The sequence below is a fragment of the Diorhabda carinulata genome, chromosome X (genome assembly GCF_026250575.1).
Source record: "Diorhabda carinulata isolate Delta chromosome X, icDioCari1.1, whole genome shotgun sequence".
Lineage (NCBI taxonomy): Eukaryota > Metazoa > Arthropoda > Insecta > Coleoptera > Chrysomelidae > Diorhabda > Diorhabda carinulata.
In genome coordinates this window covers 1,189,651-1,212,771 of record NC_079472.1, presented here as the reverse complement: position 1 = coordinate 1,212,771, position 23,121 = coordinate 1,189,651, and the positions used below count along the sequence as shown (strand labels likewise).

Sequence of the window (23,121 nt, the reverse complement as noted above, 5' to 3'; positions counted from 1 at the left end):
ATTTATCACGTCATTTTAGATTAAATCATTAGGAGCCCAGAAAGATTTATGATTACTTGTCAAATTTTTACAGAGTTATTACGTAGGTTCTGATTTAATGATTAGGAGCCCAGAAAGACTTATGGTCACTTTAATTCGATTAATAGAACATTCCAAAACTATCTCTACATCAAATTTTGTAAATTTATCACGTCATTTTAGATTAAATGATTAGGAGCCCAGAAAGATTTATGATTACTTGTCAAATTTCTACAGAGTTATTACGTACGTTCTGATTTAATGATTAGGAGCCCAGAAAGACTTATGGTCACTTTAATTCGATTAATAGAACATTCCAAAACTATCTCTACATCAAATTTTGTAAATTTATCACGTTATTTTAGATTAAATGATTAGGAGCCCAGAAAGATTTGTGATTACATGTCAAATTTTTACAGAGTTATTACGTAGGCTCTGATTTAATGATTAGGAGCTCAGAAAGACTTATGATCACTTTAATTCGAATAATAGAACATTCCAAAACTATCTCTACATCAAATTTTGTAAAGTTATTACGGTATTTTAGATTAAATGATTAGGAGCCCAGAAAGATTTATGATTACTTGTCAAATTTTTACAGAGTTATTACGTACGTTCTGATTTAATGATTAGGAGCCCAGAAAGACTTATGGTCACTTTAATTCAATTAATAGAACATTCCAAAACTATCTCTACATCAAATTTTGTAAATTTATCACGTTATTTTAGATTAAATGATTAGGAGCCCAGAAAGATTTATGATTACTTGTCAAATTTTTACAGAGTTATTACGTAGGTTCTGATTTAATGATTAGGAGCCCAGAAAGACTTATGGTCACTTTAATTCGATTAATAGAACATTCCAAAACTATCTCTACATCAAATTTTGTAAATTTATCACGTCATTTTAGATTAAATGATTAGGAGCCCAGAAAGATTTATGATTACTTGTCAAATTTTTACAGAGTTATTACGTACGTTCTGATTTAATGATTAGGAGCCCAGAAAGACTTATGGTCACTTTAATTCGATTAATAGAACATTCCAAAACTATCTCTACATCAAATTTTGTAAATTTATCACGTTATTTTAAATTAAATGATTAGAAGCCCAGAAAGATTTATGATTACTTGTCAAATTTTTACAGAGTTATTACGTAGGTTCTGATTTAATGATTAGGAGCCCAGAAAGACTTATGGTCACTTTAATTCGATTAATAGAACATTCCAAAACTATCTCTACATCAAATTTTGTAAAGTTATTACGGTATTTTAGATTAAATGATTAGGAGCCCAGAAAGATTTATGATTACTTGTCAAATTTTTACAGAGTTATTACGTAGGTTCTGATTTAATGATTAGGAGCCCAGAAAGACTTATGGTCACTTTAATTCGATTAATAGAACATTCCAAAACTATCTCTACATCAAATTTTGTAAATTTATCACGTTATTTTAAATTAAATGATTAGGAGCCCAGAAAGATTTATGATTACTTGTCAAATTTTTACAGAGTTATTACGTACGTTCTGATTTAATGATTAGGAGCCCAGAAAGACTTATGGTCACTTTAATTCGATTAATAGAACATTCCAAAACTATCTCTACATCAAATTTTGTAAATTTATCACGGTATTTTAGATTAAATGATTAGGAGCCCAGAAAGATTTATGATTACTTGTCAAATTTTTACAGAGTTATTACGTACGTTCTGATTTAATGATTAGGAGCCCAGAAAGACTTATGGTCACTTTAATTCGATTAATAGAACATTCCAAAACTATCTCTACATCAAATTTTGTAAATTTATCACGTTATTTTAGATTAAATGATTAGGAGCCCAGAAAGATTTGTGATTACATGTCAAATTTTTACAGAGTTATTACGTAGGCTCTGATTTAATGATTAGGAGCTCAGAAAGACTTATGATCACTTTAATTCGATTAATAGAACATTCCAAAACTATCTCTACATCAAATTTTGTAAAGTTATTACGGTATTTTAGATTAAATGATTAGGAGCCCAGAAAGATTTATGATTACTTGTCAAATTTTTACAGAGTTATTACGTACGTTCTGATTTAATGATTAGGAGCCCAGAAAGACTTATGGTCACTTTAATTCGATTAATAGAACATTCCAAAACTATCTCTACATCAAATTTTGTAAATTTATCACGTTATTTTAGATTAAATGATTAGGAGCCCAGAAAGATTTATGATTACTTGTCAAATTTTTACAGAGTTATTACGTAGGTTCTGATTTAATGATTAGGAGCCCAGAAAGACTTATGGTCACTTTAATTCGATTAATAGAACATTCCAAAACTATCTCTACATCAAATTTTGTAAAGTTATTACGGTATTTTAGATTAAATGATTAGGAGCCCAGAAAGATTTGTGATTACATGTCAAATTTTTACAGAGTTATTACGTAGGCTCTGATTTAATGATTAGGAGCTCAGAAAGACTTATGATCACTTTAATTCGATTAATAGAACATTCCAAAACTATCTCTACATCAAATTTTGTAAAGTTATTACGGTATTTTAGATTAAATGATTAGGAGCCCAGAAAGATTTATGATTACTTGTCAAATTTTTACAGAGTTATTACGTACGTTCTGATTTAATGATTAGGAGCCCAGAAAGACTTATGATCACTTTAATTCGATTAATAGAATATTCCAAAGCTGTATCTTTGTCAAATTTTGTAAAGTTATTACGTAAGTTTTGATTAAAATCGTTTAACGCATGTTAGAACTAGAAATTATGTATATTATTGAAAATTTATTATAGCTGAAAATATGGATGGAAAGAAAATCCACTTAGTCTAATTGATACCGGTTATTTATAAATGGAGAACATATTAAATATTTATAATTTGAAAATAGATCGCATGTATTAAATCCAGTTACCAACAATTAATTAGGAAACTTTAGTTTCGTTAACAAATTAACTGGAAGGTTGATTACGTTAATAATGATGGAAAATATCGCATGACTCCCTTAAAAACGAACATTGTTATATTAACTTTCTGATGCACGTTCGCTTCTCTGAAAATTACAACCGTTTCTAATCTAAATACGGTTTTTTATGTTTGAAACTTGTAAAACTCGATCTTAAATATTATCTACATTTTGATCAACCCTCGTAACTACCTTGCACACTTGCTTGATTATCAATCAAGAGGTTTCGGTCTCAATGGTGACACTTTTGATGATGATTCCTTTGAAGATTTTGGGCCAAGTTTCGAACTTTGAATCATTCAAAGAAAAACCGAAGAAAAATCAGCAAAAAATGATCTGAACTGGAACGTTGGTAATGAACATAAAGATGCTGAATAAAATAGTAACAATAGAGATGATACAACTGAAGAAAATAGCAGATAAAACAAAAAAGAATAGAATATGGTATGAAGTGATTATAGAAAAGCGAAAATAGAAACCAGAAGGTGAAAAAAGTCCAGGAAAACTACTCCAATAGTTTGACATTCAAATAAGCATAAAATTTGATGGTACCGGAAGTATTTGGCCCAAGTATTTTGAAAAATCTTCGACCACCTTGTTGTTTTTTCAAGTACTAGAACAGAAAATAATCCCAGGGGGCTAAATCTGGTGTATAGATAGCCAATTCAAACTTAAATTCATCAATTTGGACTACATTTCAGCTGGTGGATTATTTTGATAAAACAACACTTCTTTTCGTAACCAAATGTGTCGTTTCTGATACAGTGATATATTTTAAACCATCCAGGTACTACGTACATCACAATCTTCGAGTTTTTCTTTGTTTAATTGGCCCTATCCGTATCTTCAATATTCAGCACATCGTTTTATCGCGAGTTCGTGTTTTGTATAAGATTTTTCAAAAATCAAGAACTTGTTAGAACTTTGTAGAGTATTTAGTAGTAGCTACCTTCTTTTTCTAGATACATCTACAATACCAGTTCATAGTTTAACCGATAGATGGAGCTACCCGCCATTTATTTTATAGTTTTCATTGTTATAAGTTACGAAAAGCTTCGTGCCGTTTTAATTGTGTATTTTTAGACTTACGAGTTTTGTTTTCACGACAACTATATGTGTTTTATAAAATACAGGTATTTGTCTCGTTATAAATCTCACTTTCGATGATAAAAAACGTTTTAAGTATCATTTATATAATGATTCTTTCATAGGGTATTCGTTATTTTCCAAATACGTCAACGCTTTCAGCTTTTGCGCCGTTGCCGGTTCGTTACCTCTTATACGATTAATTAGACGGAAAGAACAGGTCAAATCGATTATTAACTCACCTGATATGCCGTCGTACGTCCACCATTCTTCCCAACTTACAGCGGAAGACACTAAAATAACAAAAAATTGATTATATAATAAACTGTTTATAAAATAATATTTATTTATGTTTGTATAACTTTTTTAAATAAATTTGAGATATATACAAAAGCCTTTACGTCAGAAAAAGTTTTATTTATAACAGTTTATTAATTATATACAGTGTGAACGCATAAATTTGCGACACAAGCTACTTAAACACTTGTCAAACTTAAAATACTTGAAACGGGTGGAGTTTTAATCCACGATATAATATTTGGGTTGTCTTCAATAACATCTCTACTTTTTTATTCCTCAAACTAGTTGAGGAATCATATACAAACGATCCTTGAAGAAATGACGTCATATCTGCACGTAGAAGCGACCTAACCTAACTTAACCAAAGCTATAGGGCATCAAAGTTATCAGGGAAAAGCTTTTAAACTTATCACGGGGATATGGTACGGAAAAACATTGATTTTAAGGAAGTTTAAGCTCCAAATCCGCCTATGAAGGTAAAGTAACCAGCTGAACTATTTTTGTTAGCTTGTCACTAGTCAGCAAACAGATTTTTCTATGCTTTGAGCTGTCCAAGTCTTTGGTTAACTCAGGATCGCCTATAAGTCGAATTGTTCTCTTCTATATTGAGTCGATCATTTTTTATGAAACTTCTAACCTCAATACCCAATTTTACGCCCATACAAGACCAAATCCCCAGCTGCAGTACTAGACTTTTTCGCAAAAACGTCTGCTTGGTTATTTGCTGCATTAAACTCAATCAGACTCTATTCCAGAATGTTTTCAAGCTCGGTATTGATTATAGGAAGTTGTTGCTGCTTATTTGACGTGCAAATGACAAGATACATCTCCTAATAACTCTCCATCGAGGTGTGTCCATCGATAGGGATCTGGTTGGATCGGTCTTTGAGCAAAATACCAAATCAGTCGATAGGCCCGAACGATAAACTGTGTAGAACGACTGATTTAGAGACTCCAAGTTTATCTATGGCCTCGATTTTTGATTCCAGTAGTCAAAACTTTGATTGTTTATAACTATGAATACGAAAGTTCTATCGACTGTTCTGGATTTAACAATTTAAGGTAAACAACTAGCTCTTGGTCATCCTGAGCTCTTCCCTCTACAAATATCTTCAATATGATGGTACAGATTTGATCTTTTCAAATTGTAGAACGTTGAACGGTTTCTGTTAGCTAGTCACTAGTCAACAAACAGGATTTTCTATGCTTTAAGCTGTCCAAGTCTTTGGTTAACTCAGGATCGTCTATAAGTCAAACTGCTCTTTTCTATATTGAGTCGATCATTTTTAATGAAGCTTCTTTGGTTAAATCGACCACGTTAGATATAGCTTCTAATCTCAATACCCAATTTTACGCCCATACAAGACCAAATCCCCAGCTGCAGTACTAGACTTTTTCGCAAAAACGTCTGCTTGGTTATTTGCTGCATTAAACTCAATCAGACTCCATTCCAGAATGTTTTTAAGCTCGGTATTGATTATAGGAAGTTGTTGCTGCTTATTTGACGTGTAGTTGACAAGTTGCATCTCCTAATAACTGTCTGAGGTGTGTTCGTCGATAACAATTTGGTTGGATCGATCTTTGAGAAAAATACCAAATCAGTCGATGGGCCCGAACGATAAACTGTATGATATTAATGTATTCAGGAGATTGACGTACTAAATCTAGTTAAAAACGTGTTCGATATGTCTAGAACGACTGATTTGGAGACTCCAAGTTTATCTATGGCCTCGATTTTTGCTTTCAGTAGTCAAAACTATGATTGTTTATAACTGTGAATATGAAAGTTCTATCGAATGTTCTGGATTTAACAAATTAAGGTAAACAACTAGCTCTTGGTCCTCTTGAACTCTTCCCTCTACAAATATCTTCAATATGATGGTATAATGGTGTCTGTTAGCTAGTACTTAGTCAACAAACAGGATTTTCTATGCTTTAAGCTGTCCAGGTCTTTGGACAACTCTGAATCAACTATAAATCGAATTGTTCTCTTCTATATTGAGTCGATCATTTTTTATGAAATTTCTTTGGTTAAATCGACCACGTGAGATCTAGCTTCTAACCTCAATACCCAATTTTACGCCCATACAAGACCAAATCCCCAGCTGCAGTACTAGACTTTTTCGCAAAAACATCTGCTTGGTTATTTGCTGCATTAAACTCAATCAGAATGTTTTCAAGCTCGTTATTGATTATAGGAAGTTGTTGCTGCTTATTTGACGTGTAGTTGACAAGTTGCATCCCCTAATAACTCTCTGAGGCTAACAATTTGGTTGAATCGGTCTTTGAGAAAAATACCAAATCAGTCGATGGGCCCGAACGATAAACTGTATGATATTGATGTATTTAGGAGATTGACGTACTAAATCTAGTTAAAAACGTGTTCGATATGTCTAGAACGACTGATTTGGAGACTCCAAGTTTATCTATGGCCGCGAATTTCGATTTCAATAGACAAAACTGTTTGTTTCGGTTTAAACAAATGTACTTAATGAACCTAGAAGGTTTTTGATGAGTATTGACCTTTAGATTTGCTATAAAAACGATTTATCTTTACTCCTACACTTTGATTGTTTATTATTTGAAATTGTCGATGAGAAAAATACGGCAATGGATAAAAGGACGTTGTTCGAAATCACATCTTCGATTACTTTACAATCGAATGCTTCGAAGCGAACGAAATAAGATGAAAAAAGACAAAGAGTAACCGAGACGGCTACAGTAAATTTTTCTTCTGCTTCTTTTCCTTTCATTAACTATTCGAATTAAATCGGAAAAGTTTTTAAACATAAATCTGCTGTTTGGAAAGAGGAAGAGATCGCTATCTGTAGAATCCGTCCTTATTCTTTTCAGAGATGTTACCTGATTCGATTACTTTAATTGTTTCCGTTTCGTTGTCAGTTTTCGCGAGTTTTGTGATTGTCGATAGTTCAGAAAATAATACGGCAAGAATCAAATGGAAAAATATATACCAGAAGACGTTTTTATTCATAGTTTAAACTATATTTAAGTAAAAACTAACTATTAGTATGTTATAAAACTAGTAAATAAGTTAGAATGAATCTTCGAATCCCCGAGGATCGACTCAAGATTGCGAAATTCTCGCGTTACAAATTAGGAAGCTCGCAGACGCCGAATCCCGAGGATTTGCCGAGCTCCAGAAAAATTAAACCATTTATTATTAACAGTCGAAAAAAAAAAGAAAGTTTCCGCAACTGGGAATTGTTTTAGTACCCCCAGTTTTTGTTTCTTTCTCCAACTTAAAGTTATATTTCATGTTGTTGGAAAACAAAGAAATTTCTCGCAATTGTGCGAGATTCATGCACAAGATATTTTTCTTTACAAACTTGAGGATAATTTTTCGAATATGCCACATAGAAAAAAACTAAATTTGTAGGTGATAATTTTCTAATCTGATATTTAGAATTTTTTTCGGGGCTTGTTTCTAATATTTTTCTCCCATATAAACGAATATTGAGCCGTAGATTACGAGGGTAGCATGAAAATTATGGTTGTATTGAGACGTTACTAACACAAAGGTAAAATTTCTGTTCCACGCAAAAATTTCCATATCTTTTGAACCGATCAAAGTAGTTTAGCGTTCGAACGTGCTTCGGGTATTGAAAAACAGATGATATTCATTTTATTATACGGTATTTTCCACTAGAACAACTCCCATATCCCATAAATTATAAAACGTTTAAAAAATTGATGCAAACAATGTTTTAAGTAATAATCTATCCATTTTTTAACTTTTATATACATACAGTTTCAGTACGTAGTAGTTTTTTGAAAATTATCCCACTCGCATCCCAAAAAAATCAACATCATACAGATAAAACGATATTTGCCTTCTTTGGAGCTAATTCTACCTCTTCAGCACATTGTTTTGATTGTTATTTTGTATCGGGTGTGAAGTGATGAACCCACGTTCCATCCATGGTTATAAATTTCTTGTAAAACATTGCCAAACACTTGCACACAGCTTTCTCATGTCGAAATATTGAGTTAAAATAATTTTATCGAACACTTTCAGTCGACGATTATTTGTTTGACCACTGTTTTTGGTTTTCGTAGGTCTAATGGTCTCGTCGAAACGTTGCTACCTAATATGTTACTAATTATAACGAAGGAGTTGCTATAAAAAAAAAGTTTATTCATATGGCTGTCAAGCAAATACTAAAAACGAAAATTTATAAATTGATTACCAACTTTCTGATTCCGAAAAAGTCACAATGACTCAAATCAGGTTCTAAATAAACTTTGTTATCTTTCTTAACAAATTTTTTGGTATATTTTTGTGCACAAAATAGTTTTTTCTTTGATAATCATCGTTCAAAGTTTTTTTGTGCGATTTACTTTACGTTTCTATGCTTATGTGACCATCCTTCTTCAATTGCGTGACAAAAAAAAAACAAATAAATAAAAAACTAGCCGATGTTTGTACAAAATATGAATCAAAACGTTTCGACGTATTCCCTAAATATTAGAAATCCATTTTGAACAGGACAGTACCGGTTTCACGGCCTATGTCGTGGACGAGTTATAACACCTGACGTATCTACATGTTTTATTTTCACGTTTTGGACCATAAGTTTTCCTCAATATCTTCTTTTTAAATGAGTTTATGAGAAAAATCAGTTTTTGTGTGGAGATTTATGGATTGTGCCTTATTTACATGATTGACCTTTGTGTTTCCGTTTCCATTTTTGAGGAGCTGGAAAATTTTATCGACATCCAAGAAGATTTACGCAAAAAAAGGAGTTGCTTCTAATTATGAAAAGTTTTTAGCAGTGAGTCTCGATTTAATTGGAAATGGGGTTGCGTACACTCATATATTTCATCGTCTAAGTTCAGATTAGAGTCCACCGCAGACAAATGTCACTTAGTACGATTTCCATGCACGTTTGTCACTCTTAATCCAGATCATCTCCTGTAACTTGTCTTTTTTTTTCCCTTTTGGTTTAGCTCGTGATAAATTAATTTTATTTTCCACGAAAACGGTTGTCTTGGATAGGATGTACAAGTACGTTTTGGTTTATTCTCTTCAGATGTATCAGTGAACATCGAAAATAGACTTTTTGCAGAAATTTAGCAGAATCTGGAACAAATTTTCTTTCTGCTTCAAGAGAAAAGGGGTCCTATTTGAAATTTGAAGTCGTGTTACATAACTTCCAACTTTATGTCATATAACTCGCTTTGTATGGGTACGAAAGGGCACTTGTATTTTTTTTGTGATAGTTTCGACGGTTTTCTTCCGATTTATTCGTATAACAAAGTTGTCATACCAAAATTAATCGTACTATAAATTTATATAGTGTCATTTTTCTAGAAATGATTATTTCAAATTAAATCCTGTATATTTCACATAAAAATGAATCTGTTGGGATTCATTGTGAAAAGTCATTTAGAGAAATATCTTCCAAATCGATTTATGTCAAAAATAAATCGATATCTCGAATAGTTTCGGAAATATAGAACTTTTTATACAAGCATGTCAAATTTTTTTTGAAATTTATAGTTTTTTTGAGTTTTGTACGCTTTGTATGATTTTGAAAGAGCAATTGTATTTTTTCTATGAGAGTTTCGACGGTTTTCTCTCGATTTTTTTGTATAACAAATTTGCCATACCAAAACTAATCTTACTATAAATTTATATAATGTTATTTTTCGAAAAATGAATATTTCAAATTTAACCCTGTATAGCTCTTACAAAAATGAAACTGTTGGAATCCAATGTAGAAAGTCATTTAGACACATATTTTCCAAATCGATTCATGTCAAAAATAGATCGATATCTCGAATAGTTTCAGAAATATGGAACTTTTTATACAAGCACGTCAAATTTTTTTTGAAATTTCTAAAATTTTTTGAGAAAATAGTTAAAAATACACTATTATAGTGGAAGTATACTGAAAACTATGAAATACTATGAATTACGGTCCGAAAAATCTAAAAATCATGTTAGTTTTCAAATAGAATGTCTAGTTTTTCGAAAATTCCAATTTTCATGAATTTTCGTCAATCTGAACTCGTGTTTCATTACTTCCAACTTTATGTCATATAACTCGCTTTGTATGATTATGAAAGGGCATTTGTATTTTTTTTATGATAGTTTCGACGGTTTTCTCCCGATTTTTTTGCGAAACAACGTTGCCATACCAAAACTAATCTTACTATAAATTTATATAATGTTATTTTTCGAAAAATGAATATTTCAAATTTAACCCTGTATAGCTCTTACAAAAATGAAACTGTTGGAATCCAATGTGGAAAGTCATTTAGACACATATTTTCCAAATCGATTCATGTCAAAAATAGATCGATATCTCGAATAGTTTCAGAAATATGGAACTTTTTATACAAGCACGTCAAATTTTTTTTGAAATTTCTAAAATTTTTTGAGAAAATAGTTAAAAATACACTATTATAGTGGAAGTATACTGAAAACTATGAAATACTATGAATTACGGTCCGACAAATCTAAAAATCATGTTAGTTTTCGAATAGAATGTCTAGTTTTTCGAAAATTCCAATTTTCATGAATTTTCGTCAATCTGAACTTCCAACTTTATGTCATATAACTCGCTTTGTATGATTACGAAAGGGCATTTGTATTTTTTTTATGATAGTTTCAACGGTTTTCTCCCGATTTTTTTGCGAAACAACGTTGCCATAGCAAAACTAATCTTACTATAAATTTATATAATGTTATTTTTCGAAAAATGAATATTTCAAATTTAACCCTGTATAGCTCTTACAAAAATGAAACTGTTGGAATCCAATGTGGAAAGTCATTTAGACACATATTTTCCAAATCGATTCATGTCAAAAATAGATCGATATCTCGAATAGTTTCAGAAATATGGAACTTTTTATACAAGCACGTCAAATTTTTTTTGAAATTTCTAAAATTTTTTGAGAAAATAGTTAAAAATACACTATTATAGTGGAAGTATACTGAAAACTATGAAATACTATGAATTACGGTCCGACAAATCTAAAAATCATGTTAGTTTTCGAATAGAATGTCTAGTTTTTCGAAAATTCCAATTTTCATGAATTTTCGTCAATCTGAACTTCCAACTTTATGTCATATAACTCGCTTTGTATGATTACGAAAGGGCATTTGTATTTTTTTTATGATAGTTTCAACGGTTTTCTCCCGATTTTTTTGCGAAACAACGTTGCCATAGCAAAACTAATCTTACTATAAATTTATATAATGTTATTTTTCGAAAAATGAATATTTCAAATTTAACCCTGTATAGCTCTTACAAAAATGAAACTGTTGGAATCCAATGTGGAAAGTCATTTAGACACATATTGTCCAAATCGATTCATGTCAAAAATAAATCGATATCTCGAATAGTTTCGGAAATATGGAACTTTTTATACAAGCATGTCAAATTTTTTTTGAAATTGTGTTATTTTTCGAAAAAAAAAAAATGCTTTATATTTAACCCTGTATATTTCTCATAAAAACAAAACTGTTGGAATCAAATATGAAAAGTTATTTAGATACATATTTTCTCGATTGATTCATGTCAAAAATGAATCGATATTTTGAGAAAAATCCCCTTTAAAACGAAAATATACAACCAACCATTTTTTCTCAATGTACTTTCATTCGATGTACTTTTTTCGAAAAATTTCAAAAATTTTTGATACATGGAATTTTTTAATTTTTTTTCAGGTATATCCAAACAATTTAGTTTTTTTAAAATACTCAAATTTAAAAGTTTTATCACAAATCTTTCTTACACGCGAAAAAATATTATATAACAATAGATATTAATATTTATAGACTTTTTTCCAACATTTAGTCGAGTCACGAAACGGGAGCTTCTCCTGACGTCCGAAGGGCGTCTAATTTACGAGTAAAATGGAACTAGGGGGTGCGTGTGCATCGCCATTATTAGATATCATCAAGGGAAACACCAAAACAGACACAGTACCCCATAGAGATGTGCAAATTAGTTGTTTTCTATATAAATATCACGAAACCAATTTATGAAGTTGAAGGAAATTTATTTAGTGCCACATCGACACTTTACAGTTATATACAGGGTGTTTTTATACCTCCCGTTAGTATTTTCAATAAATATTTACAATTTATGTTAATTTTTGTCAGAATCTTTCTTTATGGCGAACAGTTTTCTTTGATTTTGATAGATTTTGTTTTGATCACTCTGTATAAGGAAATTATTCGAATGTATTTCGTTAATAGGTTTTTCTATTAATTAAAAAATAGCGATGGATATTTTGTAATCAGCAATTTACCGATTCTGTGGAGATTTAATTGAAAATAGAAACGTAGTTCTGTCCGAAATCGCTGTCGAACTAAATTTGATCGTAAAATTTATTATTTTTCGTTCCGGCGTTATTTTTTATTTTTTTTTTAATTTCAAATTTATGTCATGTTGTGGAGAGATGAAAAAAATGATTTTCCAATTATATTTTTCTATCAAATCCGGTTTTAATAAACAAAAATCGAATCAAAAATCCAATTAATTCAGAAAATAACATATATTCGTGAAAAAATATTTTTTTTTTACCTCGAATATCAATTTTTTGAATGCCCTATCCATCTAAGCCCTAAAACTTTATGTACAAAAATTTTCTGTTCGTTAATTTTGCTAAAATTCGACAACGGCTGGACTGATTTGGTTAATTTTGATCTTGAATTGTACAAAGTGGTCTTAACCCCGCGTATACCGATGATTCCATTCGATTCGATTTTGAACGTTGACAATTTGTACCGGAAATTGGTCTGGACATTGCAATAACCATAAATAAATCGCAAGGTTTGAGCAATCAACTTTTTTCCCTTCTTTTCGTGCAATTATACGTCGCGTGTTCGAACTAAAAATATAGTTCATACCTCTAGCGATAGTTAAGCTTTTGCGCACTTTTTGTACGCATAGAAATATTACATAACCTCCACATTCAGACTCGTTACTCAGTTACAATATTAGATACAATACTGAAGCGAAATTTGACTAGTTGTCATGTTTTAATAATTTTTTTCAACCAATAAAGGTTCTTTTTGATATATTGTGTTTTAAACCACATGTTAGGTATTTCCATGATCTAAATGCAGCTTAAGAATTACTTTGATAGTTGTTTAATAGATATCTAGGATTTAAAAGTGATGGGAGATAAGTATTGCAACGTTTTAAGTTCTAGAACGAAGAGAAATGATTTAAATAGATTTTCTAGAAAGAAATACCGTGAATAAACCGCCTGCCACTGAAAAAATCATATACAAATAAAAATTAAACGAGTTACTCCATTTATAAAAACATTTTGATGATGAAAAGCGCCGCGCGAATTCGCCGAATTTATGAAATTTTGTAGTAGCTAAATAGGGCCGGCCTAAGGAACCTCTTGGCTAACTTTTTCTTAATAGTTTCAGAAAAAGTGATTATAAATCAAAAAAATATGAAAGGAAAGCAAATCGAAGGCATTTTATTGAAACATAACCTATATTTTTAGAGTAATCTTCTTTATTTATGACCTAATCATCCATGTGATTTATGTTGTATATCGTAAAGATTTGTGTACTCATACGATTGTTATTTGAGTTGTTTAGAGATATTAAAAACAGTCATCTTTGAAACAAAGTCATTTTTCTATCTTAAAACTCGAGTAGCAGCCATGTTTTTTTCAAAAATATAGGAAATAACAAGCGAAACACTTCCATCATTATTTAAAAGTGATGGGAGACATGTATCGCAACGTTTCAAGTTCTAGAACAAAAAGAAATAAATAAATAAACTTTTCTAGAAAGAAATACCGCGAATAAACCGCCTGCTACTGAAAAAATTATATAAAAATGAATATTGAACGAGTTTCGCCGTTTATAAAAACATTTTGATGACGAAAAGCGCCACGCGAATTCGCCGAATTTATAAAATTTTGTAATAGCTGAACAGGGTCGGCCTAAGGAACCTTTTTGCTAACTTTTTCTTAATAGTTTCAGAAAAAGTGATTATAAATCAAAAAAATATGAAAGTAAAGCAAATCGAAGGCATTTTATTGAAACATAACCTATATTTTTAGAGTAATCTTCTCTATTTATGACCTAATCATCCATGTGATTTATGTTGTATATGGTGAAAATTTGTGTACTCATACGTTTGTTATTTGAGTTGGTTAGAGATATTAAAAACAGTCATCTTTGAAACAAAGTCATTTTTAGATCTTAAAACTCGAGTAGCAGCCATTATTTTTGCAAAAATATAGGAAATAACAAGCGAAACACTTCCATCATTATTTAAAAGTGATGGGAGACATGTATCGCAACGTTTAAGGTTTTGGAACAAAAAGAAATAAATAAATAAACTTTTCTAGAAAGAAATACCGCGAATAAACCGCCTGCTACTGAAAAAATTATATAAAAATGAATATTGAACGAGTTTCGCCGTTTATAAAAACATTTTGATGACGAAAAGCGCCGCGCGAATTCGCCGAATTTATGAAATTTTGTAGTAGCTGAACAGGGTCGGCCTAAGGAACCTCTTGGCTAACTTTTTCTCAATAGTTTCAGAAAAAGTGATTATAAATCAAAAAAATATGAAAGTAATGCAAATCGAAGGCATTTTATTGAAACATAACCTATATTTTTAGAGTAATCTTCTCTATTTATGACCTAATCATCCATGTGATTTATGTTGTATATGGTGAAAATTTGTGTACTCATACGTTTGTTATTTGAGTTGGTTAGAGATATTAAAAACAGTCATCTTTGAAACAAAGTCATTTTTAGATCTTAAAACTCGAGTAGCAGCCATTATTTTTGCAAAAATATAGGAAATAACAAGCGAAACACTTCCATCATTATTTAAAAGTGATGGGAGACATGTATCGCAACGTTTAAGGTTTTGGAACAAAAAGAAATAAATAAATAAACTTTTCTAGAAAGAAATACCGCGAATAAACCGCCTGCTACTGAAAAAATTATATAAAAATGAATATTGAACGAGTTTCGCCGTTTATAAAAACATTTTGATGACGAAAAGCGCCGCGCGAATTCGCCGAATTTATGAAATTTTGTAGTAGCTGAACAGGGTCGGCCTAAGGAACCTCTTGGCTAACTTTTTCTCAATAGTTTCAGAAAAAGTGATTATAAATCAAAAAAATATGAAAGTAATGCAAATCGAAGGCATTTTATTGAAACATAACCTATATTTTTAGAGTAATCTTCTCTATTTATGACCTAATCATCCATGTGATTTATGTTGTATATGGTGAAAATTTGTGTACTCATACTATTGTTATTTGAGTTGTTTAGAGATATTAAAAACAGTCATCTTTGAAACAAAGTCATTTTTCTATCTTAAAACTCGAGTAGCAGCCATGTTTTTTTCAAAAATATAGGAAATAACAAGCGAAACACTTCCATCATTATTTAAAAGTGATGGGAGACATGTATCGCAACGTTTCAAGTTCTAGAACAAAAAGAAATAAATAAATAAACTTTTCTAGAAAGAAATACCGCGAATAAACCGCCTGCTACTGAAAAAATTATATAAAAATGAATATTGAACGAGTTTCGCCGTTTATAAAAAAATTTTGATGCGAAAAGCGCCGCGCGAATTCGCCGAATTTATGAAATTCTGTAGTAGCCGAACAGGGTCGGCCTAAGGAACCTTTTTGCCAGTTTTTTCTCCACAATATTAAAGTAAAAAGATGTCCGCTCTCTAAAAAGTGATTATAAATCAAAAAAATATAAAAGAAAAGGTAATCGAAGGCATTTTATTGGAACATAACCTAATTATCCATATAATTTATGTTGTATATTGTAAAAATTTGTTTTATTAACAAATCGTGAACGGAAATCTTTTCAAATATACAAACATCCGTTTCCGATTCTGTCCGAAGGATATACGGAGTACGGCCCGCAATAAAGTTGCCTTCCTTAACGGATTACCCCCGAAACCGTGTGTTCTATAAGCAATAACTTCTCATGAAAGAAGAAGACAAAGCCTCGCCCTACGAACACAACACCATTCACGACATGACAAAAATGAAATTTGACAAAAAACCTTTCGGCGCGGCCTTGTGGGAGACGCGCCGGAGAGAGGTTCTAACTTCTACAAGAAGTTATGTAACATTTTGTGTTTCTCCTGGGAAAGATATAATAAAGACGTGACGCGAAATAGTTGCCTCGACCGTTTATGGGAAAGAATAGCCGACAGGAACCGCATACAGGTTCAAACAAACAACAAGTTTATTTGTGGTACAAGTCGTCGAAAACTGTTTTTTAAATAATTCGAAATATCTCGAGTTTTCGTTGTTTATACACACAAAGATTATTCCAGAAGTATCTGCTCCAGAAAAAGAAAAGTTCTTCTCAAATTAGCCTTCAATGAGGTAACGATTCAAACTTCAATGTAATCAAATGATTCCTTCGCCCAAAAAAAAACCGAGCTACTACCTCGCACGCAGTCGGAACGGGCTTTGCCTTCTTCGAACCCGGTCCTCCCTCAACAGTCCACGTCATTTCGATTGTTTTTTTATTTCAAATGCCAAAATTCGGCTTTAGTTTTGTAAAACGTTTTCTCACACCCAAATTACGAATAATATGTTATAAAACGCATTTTTGGAATGTCTACTAAGACAACCGGTACCGATTCGTGGATTTCGTTAACCATCAACGGCTGTAAAAACGAATATCAAACAACTTGACGTCTCCGTGGTATTTTCCAAGCAACTATCGCCATCTATAAGACAAACTAGGTACTTTTAGGATCGTCCTCGTATATTTATATACGAGGGCGGTTCAAATATGATCGAGACAAACGCTATAGTTGACGCGATCATTTATTTTGAAGTACGACGGCTTAAATCAAACTCGACTGATTTAGAATTTGTTTTTTTCATATTTTTTTTATAAAATCGTGATTTATAACCTCAAAATTTTAATCAAAAACATATCAATAGTATTTTTAACTAGAAAAAATTGGAATATAACTGCTTGGTTCCTCATTAACAAGGTGACGTAGCTTTTAGTTGCTAAAGCATGTTTCACGCGCGAACTACGATCATAAGTGAACGTCAAGTGCCGATAGCCCTTACGCGGGGTGCAGTCATTGGTTTTTTCGGTTCGAAAAGTCGTAAATTTACAAAATTAATTCGGTAGTGGGTTTGCTATATTTAAATAGTCCCAAAACGCCAGCGAAACCGTCGAAAATTAAACTTCTCACGATAAACAACGTTTCGGAGGACCGTGGGATGAAAATTCGGTTTAATTCGGCATTAATATTTGTATTGTGGAATCTATCGTACATGAAACGTCCCAACGGATATTCCAAAATGATTTACCGATTCGATATATTTTAAATTCATATTTTATTTTTCATTTTTGAATTGAGTGTATATTAGACGGCGAAAGAAAAATTTTTCTTTCTCTATAATAAATTTCCGACCCCGCCAATGTCCTGTTGTCGCTTCGGAGACCCACCCCTTTCAGTATGTGGTCAAAACGAAAAATGTTTGGTTTAAATTTATGATCTCGGGAAATAATTTTCAGCTTTTGTATAATTGAATCGGGTAGTTTCAGCTCTTGAAAGAAGATAGATATGATTTTAGAGGTTAATGGAACTTGAATATTATATCAGGTACGAACTACGTAGATATAAATATATATATATAGTGTGTATTAAAAAAAACTCATCCGTATAGACTGGTGATTCTTTTTGGAAACTCAAATTCTTCATGAATATTCGAAAATCGAATACGTTCTTTTGTTCTTTTCTTTTTAAATAGCTTGTAGATAAAACAACCCTTAATTTAATGCTTTTTATCTTTTAAAAAGTCAAAGCGTATTGAGAGATGTCGCTTTTTCATCTCTTAAACTATACAGTGTATTATTTTATAATCAGTTATAGGGATAAATAGTTATTAAAAATGATGTTTAACATTTCTGATTTGGGGAATACCAAAAAATCTACTATATGATGTAATATCGAGATTTATACACAATTTTCATCAAAAAACTGATTTTTGCTTGCTTTTCCATCATTTTGGAAGTTTTATATGATACATTGCCCTACAAAAACTTTCAAATTTGAATATTTCAAAGAAAAGATCAGAGAAAATCAAATTTATGATGTAATATCGAGATTTATACATAATTTCCATCAAAAAACTGATTTTTTCTAATTTTTACATCATTTTGGATGTTTTATATGATACAATGCCCTACAAAAACCCTCAAATTTGAATATTTTAAAGAAAAAATCAGAGAAAATCAAATTTATGATATAATATCGAAATTTATACATAATTGTCATCAAAAAACTGATTTTTTCTAATTTTTACATCATTTTGGATGTTTTATATGATACAATGCCCTACAAAAACCCTCAAATTTGAATATTTCAAAGAAAAAATCAGAGAAAATCAAATTTATGATATAATTTCGAAATTTATACATAATTTTCATCAAAAAACTGATTTTTTCTAATTTTTACATCATTTTGGATGTTTTATATGATACAATGCCCTACAAAAACCCTCAAATTTGAATATTTCAACGAAAAAATCAGAGAAAATCAAATTTATGATATAATATCGAAATTTATACATAATTTTCATCAAAAAACTGATTTTTTCTAATTTTTACATCATTTTGGATGTTTTATATGATATAATGCCCTACAAAAACCCTCAAATTTGAATATTTCAAAGAAAAAATCAGAGAAAATCAAATTTATGATATAATATCGAAATTTATACATAATTTTCATCAAAAAACTGATTTTTTCTAATTTTTACATCATTTTGGATGTTTTATATGATACAATGCCCTACAAAATCCTTCAAGTTTGAATATTTCAAAGAAAAAATCAGAGAAAATCAAATTTATGATATAATTTCGAAATTTATACACAATTTCCATAAAAAAACTGATTTTTTCTAATTGTTACATAATTTTGGATGTTTTATATGATACAATGCCCTACAAAAACTTTCAAATTTGAGTATTTCAAAGAAAAAATCAGAGAAAATCAAATTTATGATATAATATCGAAATTTATACATAATTTTCATCAAAAAACTGATTTTTTCTAATTTTTACATCATTTTGGATGTTTTATATGATACAATGCCCTACAAAAACTTTCAAATTTGAATATTTCAAAGAAAAAATCAGAGAAAATCAAATTTATGATATAATTTCGAAATTTATACACAATTTCCATCAAAAAACTGATTTTTTCTAATTTTTACATCATTTTGGATGTTTTATATGATACAATGCCCTACAAAATCCTTCAAGTTTGAATATTTCAAAGAAAAAATCAGAGAAAATCAAATTTATGATATAATTTCGAAATTTATACACAATTTCCATAAAAAAACTGATTTTTTCTAATTGTTACATAATTTTGGAAGTTTTATATGATACAATGCCCTACAAAAACCTTCAAATTTGAGTATTTCAAAGAAAAAATCAAAGAAAATCAAATTTATGATATAATATCGAGATTTAAACAAAATTTTCATCAGAAAACTGATTTTTACTTGTTTTCTATCATTTTGGAAGTTTTATATGATACAATGCCCTACAAAAACCTTCAAATGTGAATATTTCTAAGAAAAAATCAGAGGAAATCAATTTTATGATATAATATCAAGATTTAAACACAATTTTCATCAGAAAACTGATTTTTTCTTGTTTTTTCATCATTTTGGAAGTTTTATATGATACAATGCCCTACTAAAACCTTCAAATTTGAGTATTTCAAAGAAAAAATCAGAGAAAATCAAATTTATGATATAATATCGAGATTTAAACACAATTTTCATCAGAAAACTGATTTTTTCTTGTTTTTTCATCATTTTGGAAGTTTTATATGATACAATGCCCTACTAAAACCTTCAAATTTGAGTATTTCAAAGAAAAAATCAGAGAAAATCAAATTTATGATATAATATCGAGATTTAAACAGAATTTTCATCAGAAAACTGATTTTTACTTGTTTTCTATCATTTTGGAAGTTTTATAAGATACAATGCCCTACAAAAACCCTCAAATTTGAGTATTTCAAAGAAAAAATCAGAGAAAATCAAATTTATGATATAATATCGAAATTTATACATAATTTTCATCAAAAAACTGATTTTTTCTAATTTTTACATCATTTTGGATGTTTTATATGATACAATGCCCTACAAAAACCCTCAAATTTGAATATTTCAAAGAAAAAATCAGAGAAAATCAAATTTATGATATAATATCGAAATTTATACATAATTTTCATCAAAAAACTGATTTTTTCTAATTTTTACATCATTTTGGATGTTTTATATGATACAATGCCCTACAAAAACCCTCAAATTTGAATATTTCAACGAAAAAATCAGAGAAAATCAAATTTATGATATAATATCGAAATTTATACATAATTTTCATCAAAAAACTGATTTTTTCTAATTTTTACATCATTTTGGATGTTTTATATGATACAATGCCCTACAAAATCCTTCAAGTTTGAATATTTCAAAGAAAAAATCAGAGAAAATCAAATTTATGATATAATTTCGAAATTTATACATAATTTCCATCAAAAAACTGATTTTTTCTAATTTTTACATCATTTTGGATGTTTTATATGATACAATGCCCTACAAAAACCCTCAAATTTGAATATTTCAACGAAAAAATCAGAGAAAATCAAATTTATGATATAATATCGAAATTTATACATAATTTTCATCAAAAAACTGATTTTTTCTAATTTTTACATCATTTTGGATGTTTTATATGATACAATGCCCTACAAAAACCCTCAAATTTGAATATTTCAACGAAAAAATCAGAGAAAATCAAATTTATGATATAATATCGAAATTTATACATAATTTTCATCAAAAAACTGATTTTTTCTAATTTTTACATCATTTTGGATGTTTTATATGATATAATGCCCTACAAAAACCCTCAAATTTGAATATTTCAAAGAAAAAATCAGAGAAAATCAAATTTATGATATAATATCGAAATTTATACATAATTTTCATCAAAAAACTGATTTTTTCTAATTTTTACATCATTTTGGATGTTTTATATGATACAATGCCCTACAAAATCCTTCAAGTTTGAATATTTCAAAGAAAAAATCAGAGAAAATCAAATTTATGATATAATTTCGAAATTTATACACAATTTCCATAAAAAAACTGATTTTTTCTAATTGTTACATAATTTTGGATGTTTTATATGATACAATGCCCTACAAAAACTTTCAAATTTGAGTATTTCAAAGAAAAAATCAGAGAAAATCAAATTTATGATATAATATCGAAATTTATACATAATTTTCATCAAAAAACTGATTTTTTCTAATTTTTACATCATTTTGGATGTTTTATATGATACAATGCCCTACAAAAACTTTCAAATTTGAATATTTCAAAGAAAAAATCAGAGAAAATCAAATTTATGATATAATTTCGAAATTTATACACAATTTCCATCAAAAAACTGATTTTTTCTAATTTTTACATCATTTTGGATGTTTTATATGATACAATGCCCTACAAAATCCTTCAAGTTTGAATATTTCAAAGAAAAAATCAGAGAAAATCAAATTTATGATATAATTTCGAAATTTATACACAATTTTCATAAAAAAACTGATTTTTTCTAATTGTTACATAATTTTGGATGTTTTATATGATACAATGCCCTACAAAAACTTTCAAATTTGAGTATTTCAAAGAAAAAATCAGAGAAAATCAAATTTATGATATAATATCGAAATTTATACATAATTTTCATCAAAAAACTGATTTTTTCTAATTTTTACATCATTTTGGATGTTTTATATGATACAATGCCCTACAAAAACTTTCAAATTTGAATATTTCAAAGAAAAAATCAGAGAAAATCAAATTTATGATATAATTTCGAAATTTATACACAATTTCCATCAAAAAACTGATTTTTTCTAATTTTTACATCATTTTGGATGTTTTATATGATACAATGCCCTACAAAAACCCTCAAATTTGAATATTTTAAAGAAAAAATCAGAGAAAATCAAATTTATGATATAATATCGAAATTTTTACATAATTGTCATCAGAAAACTGATTTTTTCTAATTGTTACATAATTTTGGATGTTTTATATGATACAATGCCCTACAAAAACCTTCAAATTTGAATATTTCAAAGAAAAAATCAGAGAAAATCAAATTTATGATATAATATCGAAATTTATACATAATTGTCATCAAAAAACTGATTTTTTCTAATTGTTACATAATTTTGGATGTTTTATATGATACAATGCCCTACAAAAACCCTCAAATTTGAATATTTCAAAGAAAAAATCAGAGAAAATCAAATTTATGATATAATTTCGAAATTTATACACAATTTCCATCAAAAAACTGATTTTTTCTAATTTTTACATCATTTTGGATGTTTTATATGATACAATGCCCTACAAAAACCCTCAAATTTGAATATTTCAAAGAAAAAATCAGAGAAAATCAAATTTATGATATAATTTCGAAATTTATACATAATTTTCATCAAAAAACTGATTTTTTCTAATTTTTACATCATTTTGGATGTTTTATATGATACAATGCCCTACAAAAACCCTCAAATTTGAATATTTCAAAGAAAAAATCAGAGAAAATCAAATTTATGATATAATTTCGAAATTTATACACAATTTCCATCAAAAAACTGATTTTTTCTAATTTTTACATCATTTTGGATGTTTTAT

The 23,121-nt window shown here is 29.3% G+C and overlaps 1 protein-coding gene across 1 annotated transcript in view; it reads right to left on the bottom strand.

Annotated features, from left to right (window-relative positions):
* Window positions 1-23,121, bottom strand: part of LOC130902706 (carbonic anhydrase-related protein 10) — a 220,591-nt gene that overhangs the window by 159,805 nt on the left and 37,665 nt on the right. The window contains exon 3 of the mRNA XM_057814965.1: window positions 4,311-4,361. Coding sequence (XP_057670948.1) covers window positions 4,311-4,361 — 51 coding nt within the window. The remainder of the gene's footprint in view (window positions 1-4,310; window positions 4,362-23,121) is intronic.